Source organism: Engraulis encrasicolus, chromosome 3 (assembly GCF_034702125.1).
Source record: "Engraulis encrasicolus isolate BLACKSEA-1 chromosome 3, IST_EnEncr_1.0, whole genome shotgun sequence".
In the NCBI taxonomy this organism is placed as follows: domain Eukaryota; kingdom Metazoa; phylum Chordata; class Actinopteri; order Clupeiformes; family Engraulidae; genus Engraulis; species Engraulis encrasicolus.
The window spans coordinates 52,378,860-52,391,359 of NC_085859.1; the positions used below are offsets into that span (position 1 = coordinate 52,378,860).

The 12,500-nt window shown below is 44.1% G+C and overlaps 1 protein-coding gene across 2 annotated transcripts in view; it reads left to right on the top strand.

The window, feature by feature from the left end:
• The window catches only part of unc5ca (unc-5 netrin receptor Ca), a 349,959-nt gene that overhangs the window by 257,559 nt on the left and 79,900 nt on the right, over window positions 1-12,500 (top strand). For both annotated transcript variants that reach the window (XM_063195683.1, XM_063195682.1), the window contains exon 5: window positions 6,740-6,920. In XM_063195683.1, coding sequence (XP_063051753.1) covers window positions 6,740-6,920 — 181 coding nt within the window. The remainder of the gene's footprint in view (window positions 1-6,739; window positions 6,921-12,500) is intronic.

Consider the following 12,500-nt stretch of genomic DNA (forward strand, 5'->3'; position numbering starts at 1 on the left):
TGGTATTGACTCTATTAAAAAAGAAAATCCTAAAGTGACTCCGTCGTCGTATCCTTATGTGAACGGCTCGGAGTTATTCAAGAATCATCCCCTCAGTTGCTTCGAGGATCATCGCTTACGCATCGGTATGCCTAAATTAGTCCGTTTGACAGAGTTGAATAGGGTTGTCTTACGTTTCAATACTTTTTTCCTTTGGTATAGATATCTGAGGAGGCGCTTCAAAATTGCGACGCTTGGAAAATGAGTTAATGAAAAATAAAAGTTTTGTCACAATGATTTTACCCCCGCACATTTTGAAGACGGAAGTAGCGAGGGAGAAATGCTGCGTTATTAGTTTGAGCTGATATCATACACAGCGCTCCAGGCCTTTGATCATCTCCCAGCACTGTGATGCTGTGTTGGCTTTCTTTATCGCTCCCTTTCCTTCCTTCTCTCTTCCTCTCTCGCCCTTTCTTCCTCTCTCTTTTGCTGTATCTCTTTTGCTCTCTTGCATCCTCTCTTTTGGCTCCCTCTTCTCAGTTCTCTGTCTGACTTGTATGTCTTTGTATTTATCTCTCTCTCTCTCTCTCTCTCTCTCTCTCTCTCTCTCTCTCTCTTACTGTCTCACTGTCTCAATGTCTGTCTCTCTGTCTCTCCCTATCTCCAACTGTATTTGTCCTCAAATAGCTTCTCTCCCAGTTTCCCTTCCCTAAACAATGGTGAGGCAGATCAGCACAGTATTTTATGGGTTTTTTTTGCTCCTCAATGTCTGTCTACACGACATGCAGATTTTTCAGTAGGGGGTAATCTCATCAAGTCATGCGTCTGGCTCGATAAGCTCTTCACTTGTTTGGTTCTATTCATTTTTTAATATATCCCCCCCCCATTATCCCCATTTCATCTGTCCAAGATCCAGAGGTTCATCTCTTCGCCCTTTGCCCTAACAGTATCCACAGTATGAAGGGATAGAGTTAGATGGCCAGGGGGCCCTAGGCTACAGGTTGCTGTCGGCACCCACAAAGGAAAAATAAGAAGTACGATTTTTTTATGTATATATTTACGGGCTTTCATGCCTTTATTTGATAGGACAGTCTGAGATGGTGACAGGAAGTGAGTGGGACAGAGAGGGATCGGGAAATGACCCCGGCCGGACTCGAACCCATGGGCATGCAAGCCCAAATGTGGGGGGCTTAGCGCGCTGCGCCACAGCGCCCCCCAAGAAGTAAGATTTTGCCCTCTATTCAACACAGCAGGCTAATTTATTCAACACTATGTACACTAATTTATTCAACACTATGTCACTATATGGCCATTCTGCAATAAATGTTTTCTTTTTACTTAAGCAAATCTGGGGCCCCTCAGCAGATAAACTGCAGTCATACCTTGCCGGTGTGTTAATCCGTCCCTGTCGGTATACCTTCATCAGGTTTGGTTCACCATGTGCCATCTCCTGGTGCTATTCCTGGCTGTCTCCATGACAAGACAAGTTCATGACAAGCAGTCTTTTGTTAAAAAAAGGATTTATTTTACCCTTTTCCCTTTACCATGACAGGAGAAACAGATAACAGGACTGACGAGATTTACTATTACAGGACAGACAGATGACAGGTGAGTGGGAGAGAAGGATGGGGTAGTACGATTGGGGTATGGCCCCTCCTGAACTCGAACTCGAACCTGTGTCCACATTGAAATGAAGGTGTCTGTATGTGGTGTGGGTGCACTAGCTCAGTGCAACACAGCAGCATCTTCACCAACGGTATTCTCACGGATGTGGTCAGTGGTGTAGTCTACTTTCTTGAAGTGGGTATACTGTATATTTTAGCATTTTTTGAAGTGGGTATACTGTATATATTTGTGCTATTCTAAATAATGGATCAATCAATTTTAAGTGGGTATACTGAAATCCCTGAAATTTAGAAGTGGGTATACTCTGTATACCTGCGTTCTACATAGACTACACCACGGATGTGGTTATAGTGCATGTCAAAGCTCAAGCCTTCACTTTGCCACTCTTTGGGTTCCTTCCTTGGGTCCCATCCTCGCTCTGTGCTTGTGCCCTCCTCACGTTATCGCGAGAAAACAATACAAAAACAAACCCTGAGTTTCCCTGCTGTTTGCCTTCGGGGGAATACTCTTCATTCACCATCCCAATTGCAAATGAGAAAATGACACAAGAATTGCACTTTTGCAAGATATTGAAATACATTTTTCTGTCATCAGTGACATCATTGTGAGGCCATCAGCAGGCAAGTGAGCAAGGGGGGACGCCATGAGTCCGCATATAAGAAAGAACCCTTTGTCCTCTGATAAAGCCCTATCCCCCACCCACCTAGCTGCTAGGCCTTCCCCATCACTACGGCTTCATGATTTGGAGACACGCTGCTATGATAGTTGAGTGCTTTGTTATTTTCTTCTCTTTTTTTGGCCCTTCTTCGTTATTATATGCAATTCCACTTTGACAGATTTACTGTCTCCTTTTAATATTGTAATTAAGAGCACGAGGTCTCAGGTATTAGCCCCAGAAGTCAACCCTGCCATGGTGATGAGATTTAGATCTATGGCACCGCGGCACGAGGATTAAATGGAGCGGATTGAATAGGTGAATGTGTTCGTGTTCGTGTTCGTGTTCGTGTGCGTGTGCGTGTGCGTGTGCGTGTGCGTGTGCGTGTGCGTGTGCGTGTGCGTGTGCGTGTGCGTGTGCGTGTGTGTGTGTGTGTGTGTGTGTGTGTGTGTGTGAGCATGGAAGTAGCTAAGAACGTACATGATGAATTGATCCACGTTAAGACCCTGGGTTAGAGAAAGCTGTTACCTGCTGTATGGATGCGTGTAATAAATCCACAGCTTGTGTGTGTGTGTGTGTGTGTGTGTGTGTGTGTGTGTGTGTGTGTGTGTGTGTGTGTGTGTGTGTGTGTGTGTGTGTGTGTGTGTGTGTGTGTGTGTGTGTGTGTGTGTGTGTGTGTGTGTGTGTGTGTGTGTGTGTGTGTGTGTGTGTGTACGTTACTGCTACCTGCTGCATTAGGATGCATGTAATAGATCCTCAACTTTGGCCTGCTCTGCAGATGTTCCCGCTAATACTCTCTCTCTCCCACACACACATACACACACACAGACACACACACAGACACACAGACACACACACACACACACACACACACACACACACACACACACACACACACACACACACACACACACACACACACACACACACACACACACACACACACACACACACACACACACACCTCTTTCTGCAGATGGGCCCATGTGGTGCTGGCCATGTTGGCAGAGCGTGCCCAGACGTGTGTTGTCTCAGATTAATGCCCCCAAGGAGTTGTGCCATGCGCTCACCCGCTGCGGTGCCAGTGTGGTGTGCCAGTGTGTGCCAGGGTGTGTATATTGTTGCTATTCAGGTGCCTGGTTTAGCGACTAATCCGGGAAAGCTAAGATAAGCCCATGGAAATGGAACCCTGCTAAGTTTGACAGCTTAGTGTTTGCCAAGATTATCAAACCACAGCCTTCCTATCTCCCGTGTAATACCATGTGTAAATGTGCTATTTGTGTATTCTTACGTGACGTATTCTGTTTTCAGCATAGTCTCACAACCAGCTTGTCAGTATATGACACTTTGAGACTGGTGTCATGACGTGTGTGTGTGTGTGTGTGTGTGTGTGTGTGTGTGTGTGTGTGTGTGTGTGTGTGTGTGTGTGTGTGCGTGCGTGCGTGCGTGCGTGCGTGCGTGCGTGCGTGCGTGCGTGCGTGCGTGCGTGCGTGCGTGCGTGCGTGTGCGCGCGTGCACATACGCGTATTTGCAACACAATAATTTCTCCCGGTAACTCTGATGGCAGTACAGCAGGGCTCTGAATGAACATCAGCCAACCGGCCAAATGCTGGTGAAAATTCGTTTTAGCTGGTAGAAAAGACCAACTTACTAGCCACTTTGACCCATTAGTGAGTGTGTGTTTGGCCAGTAGGATTAAAGTCTACGACCCATGCTGCCGTGTGATGAAAACTGGTCATTTAGAACCCTGGCTGTAAGAGATGGCCGTGCACTGTACATTTCTGTCTGCTCATGACAGATCCCGGCCGGCCTGGCTGTTAGCACAGAAACACACACATGAAAAGTCATTAGGTAGGTGTTCATGTCTTAGCCACTTAAAAGAGCCTTTTTGAAAAGATGCAGCCAGCATGACTGCATATGGAGGGATAAGTGATTTCCCACCCTGTAATCTTCTAATTAAACACTGTTATGGAATCAATGGCGTTGATTGGTTTTAATTAATTTTAGTACTGAATGAGTGTTAAAACTGTGCTTTAAATATACACGCAAATTAAAAGCGTGATAACCCGTTTAGGCTCTGGGGATTGTGGTGGTGATGATGATGATGATGATGATGATGAAGGAGTAATAATACATTAAACCGTCTATCAAGGTCATAAATACAGAATGTGGATATTAAACTTCATCAAAGTTTCTATTTTTGCGCCTTCCCTCTTACCACATTGCTGAAAGAAAGGAAAGTGAATGTATTGATACAATTAAATGAAGATGAAATGAAACTAAATGAATTAACAACAAACAGATGAATAGGTCATCATATTGCTTCATGTGGCTGCCCACTTATTTGTATATTTTATATTTATTTTATTTGAATTAAGGTCAATATTACAGTCAGAATGCTAATGACCCAGTCAAAGTTTCTGAGTAAAGAAAGTCTGTTATGTTGTTATTAATTTTGCAATAGCCTTTAATTTTGTTGTGATGCAGTGAACAGCTGGGTGCCTCAACCTGCGCATACAAACAGTTCACTTCTATGTAGCTAGAGGCTGTAGACTGTCTGAAACTGACAAATTATGATGATGGACTGCCTTTTTTTGTCACAATATGCCCTGTTTGTGTCCCTTCATGCAGGTCTGGGTTACACTAAGTGCTGGAGAATGATGAGTGATTGATTACAATGTCATTTAAAGGCAGCTTATTACCCACAATTTGTCCCACTTTGGGTTTACGCTCCAGTTTGGGGTTAAAATATTAATGATTAACCCTTATGTTGTGTTCGGGTCATTTTTGACCCATTTTCAAGTTTTAGTGTGAAAAAAACACACTTTCCTTTATTTTCTTGGAATAAGGCTTCATCTAATCCTCAGTCACAATCCTTTCAACACAAAAAAAATATGTTTTATCATTTTAGTAAATTTTAAAGGTCCAAAAAAAAAAAAGTTACATCTGTGGTGTTCGGGGGTCAAAATTGACCCGGTATAGATTTTTGGTTGTTTTATGCATTTCTGAAAAGCTGTTGGTTGCCCTTTGTCTTCAGTTTGGTGATTTATGTTGAGGAAAATATATTTGTCGCCTGAACTTTTTTTTTGCCAGCTTTTTGGTATTAAAAATCCAATATGGCCGCCGGACAGTCCCATACACTACAGTATGCCATATCTCCTGTTGTGAAAGGAGTACAGATGTATTTCTGGTGTCTACTCATATGTTTTCATGGTCAGGGAATCCATTTCTGCATTATATAATGAGATTTTTTGCACATTTGTTTGCAAAATACATTTTTGCACATTATTTTTTCAAAAAAACGTATCAAAAATTCATAATGGCACCCAAACCTGTATAACTGGTCTTGTACTTTCCATGAAGTTGATGTGGCAATGACATAATGGTCCATGTTCATGGCATAGGGGATTCAGATGAATAGTGTGACTTTTTTCATGTTCATTGAGGTGTTAATTGCCTATATCCTTTCATTAGATTGGCAGAATATCTGTGATTCTGACAGAATTGTTATTTTGTATATTTACCCCACTAAAATCATATAATTATTGAAAAACACCAAGTCAGCATATTTAAACATTGATTGTATGCACTGAAAAACTAATTTAGTTGACATTTGGTCTTTATCCTGCTATAAATCTCTTTGGGTTGGTTTGGACCCGAACACCACAAATGCCACTCTTGATGATATTTTTTAATATTAGAGAAAAACTAATAAAATAAATTTGGGGGTTGTGGTACTCTCATATCAGCTGTAATACATGGACAACATAATCACTAATTGTATCACTTTGGGAGGTATTAATAGTGAATTTAAGCAGATTTTGATAGTTTTGGTCATCAAAAACGATTTGCATAATGTAAGATAAAAGATCTTTAAAGTCAAAAAGATGAATATATCAGTAATATTTCCATGGATATGAATACATACCAAGTTAGCCATGAGATGAAAAACAATATTTGATGATAACTAGTGTTTTTAGGTATTTTATAGCTGAGTTTTGCTATCACGGGTCAAAAATGACCCGAACACCACAGGTGTATTCAGCTTACGAACACAACACAAGGGTTAATTGTGATGTTACTTTCACCCTGTTATTTTCAGTCATGTAGCCTATGCTCATGTCTGTCCTATTTTTGTTTCTGATCCAGACTGAGAGGTTCCAGAATGATGGCGAATTGATTTTGATGTGATTTTTTTCACTCACTTAGAGTTATGTCTTTGTGTTATAGGATGAGTGGTTAAGAATAATGATAGATTGATTTTCTTCATGTGTTGTTGATGTTAGTTTTACTGAGTCTTGACTCATATCACTCATTAGTCAGTGTTTGTGTTTGTGTTGTGTTTGTGTTTCTTTTGGCAGCTTGAGTTGTTGAAGAGCAAGGACATCAGTTCCAGAATAGTGATAGATATGTGTACATTGATGTTATGCTATGTGTCGCTCTTTAGTCATGTCTGTGTCCCTAATTTTTGTTTCTCAGGTCGAATGGTTGAAAAACGAGGAGATCATTGACCCCGCGGACGACCGTAACTTCTACATCACCATCGACCACAACCTGATCATCAAGCAGGCGCGCCTCTCGGACACGGCCAACTACACCTGCGTGGCCAAGAACATCGTGGCCAAGAGGAGGAGCACCATCGCCACCGTCATCGTCTACGGTACGCGCCATCCTCCATGACATTTGAAACAACACTACTTAGTACTTTCATGACTTTTAAGACATTATATTTCATTTATATTGAAGCGCGGTTAGGGGTGTTCATCATTTGGCCCCTGTTACCGACACCGTCATCTATATGGCCGTACCAACTGCAGTGACCCTTTAACACTTAGTTTAATGATCTTTAAACAAGTATGCACCTTTTTAACTAAGTGGTTTAACCCTTTAGCGCAGAGCCTTTAGCGCAGAGCCTGTTACTGTCACCAACATTGTAATGGCTATATCTCACTGTCTGTTACTTGTGGTTCTCGGTAATGTCAATGTTGTTGTGATGTAGTTGAGTATTTTCAGCAAATAGTGAATAGGCCCGTCAGCGACCCCATTTGCACTATATTTTCCCCATGTGAGTGGTCATGGTTTGCACTCTACTGACGCCACCATCATCACTTTGTATGGATGAGCACCTTCGCCACTGCCGTCGTCTATGGTAGGACCTGTGATGTGGTGACTTTATCCATAGCATGGTTTGTACTCTGTTATCACCACCGTCATTACCTCTGATATGATTATCACAGGTGACCCTGAAGTAAGAACTCTCTATTTATGTGCTTTCGTAGATTCAGACCAGTATGTCCATATCTATTATCCTTTATCTTCGCAAGTTTATTTCACCCGTAAGTGTTATGGTTTATGCCTTGGTGTTGCCACATCTTGATAGCATTCCATTATGAATCTTGCAAAACATGTAAACATAGATGACCTACACCTACAAGGTTCTGTTTAAGATTGCACATACCCACCTAATATATGGGCTTGTGGTCATTTTAATGTATGGACTTATTATATCTTTGGTGATGATCCATGTTGTTAGTAAACAGTGGTAATCAATCATCAATTATATTGATTTTTCATGTGAGAAATCTGTCGTCTTTGGTGCGTAGGATGGTGAGAAGAATGTGACAATAGCACTCACAGGAGGAACTAAAATCACACCTCGTCACAAGCAACATACGGACGGAACACCTCCCCACGATGCTGTTCCAAAACTATGAAAAACTGACAAGGGAGTGATGGAACGAAGTTGCTTTTTTGTCGCCGCACATTGTTGTTCCAATACTTGTCATCAACATGAAAAGAATGAAAAGGGGGATCAAACAAATAATGATCCATTCCCTCCTCCTCATTGCCATCATATCCAAGTCCATTCTCCCTGCTAGTAAGCCAGGTAGGAAGACAGACATGGATCCAGCAGTAGTAGAAGCAGGATGGAACACCTGTGCTCTGCCTGGTTCCAAAACCAAAACCAAATAATAATGATGATGAAAAGGGATAGACAAGGAAATACATTCAGGTTGTGTTGTCTGACTAGTTCCAGCCCCTTCCCTCCTCCTAAAATCCTAGTTCATAACCCCAAGCAGGTGTGCATCAGCCATGAGCAAAATATCAGAGGCATCCACACATTTCCTTTCCAACACTTTTAATGACAGTAACAAAATTGAAAAATGAAACAAATTCCAATCCCTTCCTGCCTCTCTCTCTCTCTCTCTCTCTCTCATCATATCCCAGTCCATTCCCCAGCCGTATGTTGCTGATATTGGAACTGCTGTTGGATCCCTGTCTGGTTGCTTGCCATGTTGTTCCAAAGAATGAAAATTTCATCATAACAACAACAAAAAAAAGGAGGAGTGGAACATATTTGTTCCTGTTCTCTTTTCTCCTCACATTGCCACTCAGAAGCCTATCCTAGTCTTTTCCCTCCCTCGTTTCCTTTCCCAGTCCATCCCCCCAGCAAGCCAACCAAGTATGCATCCAGCCAGACACCTGGAATCGAATACCTGCACACAAATCCAAACCTTTAATGACAACTAAAAATAAAAAATAAAAAATAAAAAACATGGAAAAGGGGTAGAAAGTAAGACAAAATCTGTTTATCTTGCCTGACAAATTCCAGTCGCTTCCCTCCTTCTCCTACTAGCCTATATCCCACTTCATCCCCCACCAGCCAGGTGTGCAGCCAGTCAGGCCTCCAGCAGCAGCAGCAGCAGCCGCTGCATCAGCCAGCCACAACTAACTCCCATCTGGCCCCCATAATTAACATCCGCCTTCAGCCAAAATTTCACCTGGCCATACCTCGCCCATTACAAGCCATATGCACCGCTTCCTGCTTCATGTGTTCGCTCGATTAAAACAGGTGACAGCCGACAAACGAAAAGATTGCGAGCAAAGCGTCTCTCCTCCGACACCTCCTTCTCCTCCCATCCCCCCACCCCCCAAAAAGAACACAAAATTGTGAGGAAAGCGTCTCTCCTCCACTCCTCCCACCGCCACCATCCCCCCACCCACAAAAAAAGCACAAAATAGTGAGCAAGGTGTCTCTCCTCCCACACCTACCACTCCTCCCAGCCCATAATAACACAAGATTGAGTGAAGTGTCTCTCCACCTCTCCTCTCTTTCTCCACTCATCCACAATTACCCAAACACACACAATTGAATGCAAACCATCTCTCCTCCTCTCCTCCATTCCTCCATCCTCACCACTCCCCCACCTCCTCTGTTGAGTCCCAGTCTCAGACAGCATGTTGAGTACCAGTCTTCTTTTGTAACATCAAGGAACAGTTGACAGATAGAGGAGGGAGGGTGAGAAAGACATGCAGAGAGAGAGAGAGAGAAAGCTTTTAGAGACAACAAGCTATTGTAGTTGTACTGTAGTATTGTAGAGGGGGAGAGAGAGAGAGAGAGAGAGAGAGAGAGAGAGAGAGAGAGAGAGAGAGAGAGAAAGAGAGAGGGTTTAGAGACAGCCAATCATTGCAAGTGTGCCATTCAGATGCAAGATGTCCTGCTGTGACAGCCGACGCTGTGACTCTGGAGCGAGACATGAGTTAAGTGGCGTTGCGACAAACTTCAGCAGCACTCCACTCAAACAGCTAAACACACATACGCACACGCACACTCACTCTCACACACACACACACACACACACACACACACACACACACACACACACACACACACACACACACACACACACACACACACACACACACACACACACACACACACACACACACACACACAAGCACATCAACACAACCACTCTAGCACACTCCCCATCCCCCTTTCCTCCCTCTTCCTTCCTCTCCTTTCTTCCTGCCGTCCTTCCTTTCTTCCGCGCTTGGCGATGCATGGCGCGCGTCAACACCTGCTCCGCTGCACTGATGTACAATTATCCCCCAATAAGGAGCCTATCAGCGGGGGGGCCCACAGCACAGCACTACAGCACTGCAGCACCACACCACCACAGACGCACGCAGCTCTTCAGATACTCAGTTCCTGCTGCCATCTCTCAAGAACTCTGTGTGTGTGTGCGCATGTGTGTGTGTGTGTGTGTGTGTGTGTGTGTGTGTGTGTGTGTGTGTGTGTGTGTGTGTGTGTGTGTGTGTGTGTGTGTGTGTGTGTGTGTGTGTGTGTGTGTGTGTGTGTGTGTGTGCGTACGTGCATGTGTGTGTGTGCGTGCGTGTGTGTGCGTTTGTGCACAGCGCCACACCACACACCCCACTCCATAGCTTCTCTGTGAGCACCAGGGAAGCAAGCAGGTGTAGATGAAGGGGTCAGTTGTCCCAGGCCCAGGTAGAGAGAGTGGGCCCAGAATTTGGTTGTCATTGCATTGCATGTATTGGGTGGAGGGGCCCTTTCAGATGGCTTTTTCCTAGGCCCAGCCAGAGTTGTTAGTGCCCCTGACCACCGCCAGCACACGGAACACAGATGGTTTCCACATTCACCGCAGTGCACGCAAATGACAATTCAAGCCTCCAACAACTCCAGTTTCGCAAGTTCAAAATGCGAAAACAGAGAGAAATAGAGAGAGAGAGAGAGAGAGAGACAGACAGACAGACAGACAGACAGACAGACAGTCAGACAGACAGACAGACAGACACAGACAGACAGAGAGACAGAGAGAGAGAGAGAGAGAGAGAGAGAGAGAGAGAGAGAGAGAGAATGGTTACACATTGAGGGTGGCTTTGAGTCCTCTCGTTTCTATTTCGGTGAAGGAGATCATTACAAGGAAAAAGGAAATGGACTTCTGTTGGACGCATCGCGGCGGGGCATCTGAAATTGCTGTAGTTATGGCGGCGCACAGGTCCAATTCATCCAATTCACTTGTTGTAGGACGATGATGTAGTGCTCCGGTGGGGTGGAGTTGCAACATTCCTCCAGAAAACTGCTTGCTGAAACAACAAAACACTTGAAAACTTGCAAACGCACACACCCACACATGCAGGCACACACACACACGCAGACACACGCACACACACACACACACACACACACACACACACACACACACACACACACACACACACACACACACACACACACACACACACACACACACACACACACACACACACACACACACACACACACACACACACACAGTCACCAAATCTCTATGGACCCCCCTGTGTTCTAACAGCTTTACCATTCTTCCCCTTTGCTTCTGTTCTCACCCACCCACCCGTCCTCCTCAAAGTAGCACAGTGCTACTTTCACACTCCCACACCCACCTCCTCCTCCACACAGGTGCGTGGTACTACCTCCACTCTGCCACCTCCACTCCATTCTCCACACAGGTGCACAGTCCTCCACCTCCCCAACTCCCCACCTCCCTCACCTCCCCCACACCCTCCATTCCATCATCCACTCAGCTGCATAGTAGTTCATCCATTAAGACTCGGAGAGAGGAATTAGCTTTAACGACTTAATGTTACCATAGTTGACAAAGAAGTTACGTCATTTATCTCATTTTCATAATGCTAGCTTAACGTTAATCGCTAAATTAGCTCTAGTCGCTCAGGTCACTTTGCTCGCTTTAATCGCTGCCCCTTCCATAGAGATGTAATGACTTCCATTGCTGACGTAGCATAGGTCGCTCTTGGTGTACACATACTAGCTCTATAGTTCCTCCTAGTAGCGTGCACAGACATTTTGGGGGGCAGGTGCTGAAAGGGGGCGGGGGGTACTTCCAACTGCCTTACTAAGCTATAGAGGCTATATTACAGTACTTTGGGGCATTTTGTCTTATGCTTTTGTTAGTGAAGCATTTTTAGATTATCATGGCAACATGGACCACAGAACATATGAAAAACCTTTGAAAAAGAACTTTCAAAAAGGGCATTTTTTTTGTCCAGTAGGGGAAAGGGGCAGATGCTTAAACACCACCTCCTCCCTATCTGTGGAACCTATGGTTCCTCCAAATTCTTACCTCTACCTTCACCCTCCACTCTGTGACACAGTGCTACCTGTCCGCCTATAGGCCAGTCAATCTAGCGTTTGACCCGGGACAAATTGCAATAGTAATCATTCCAAGTTTTTTGTAATCCCTAGGTATTGAAAATCTACAGCGTTATATTTAGTGGAACATACTTTTTTTCAAGGTTGGAGATTTCCCATTCATTTTCCCATAGGGAGACAATATAGGAGATACTTGGGGAATAGGCAAACATTTCAAACAATTTGAAACTTTCACAGTAATTTACTCAAGAAAAGACAAAGATTTTTTGTATTGCAAGTTGTCTG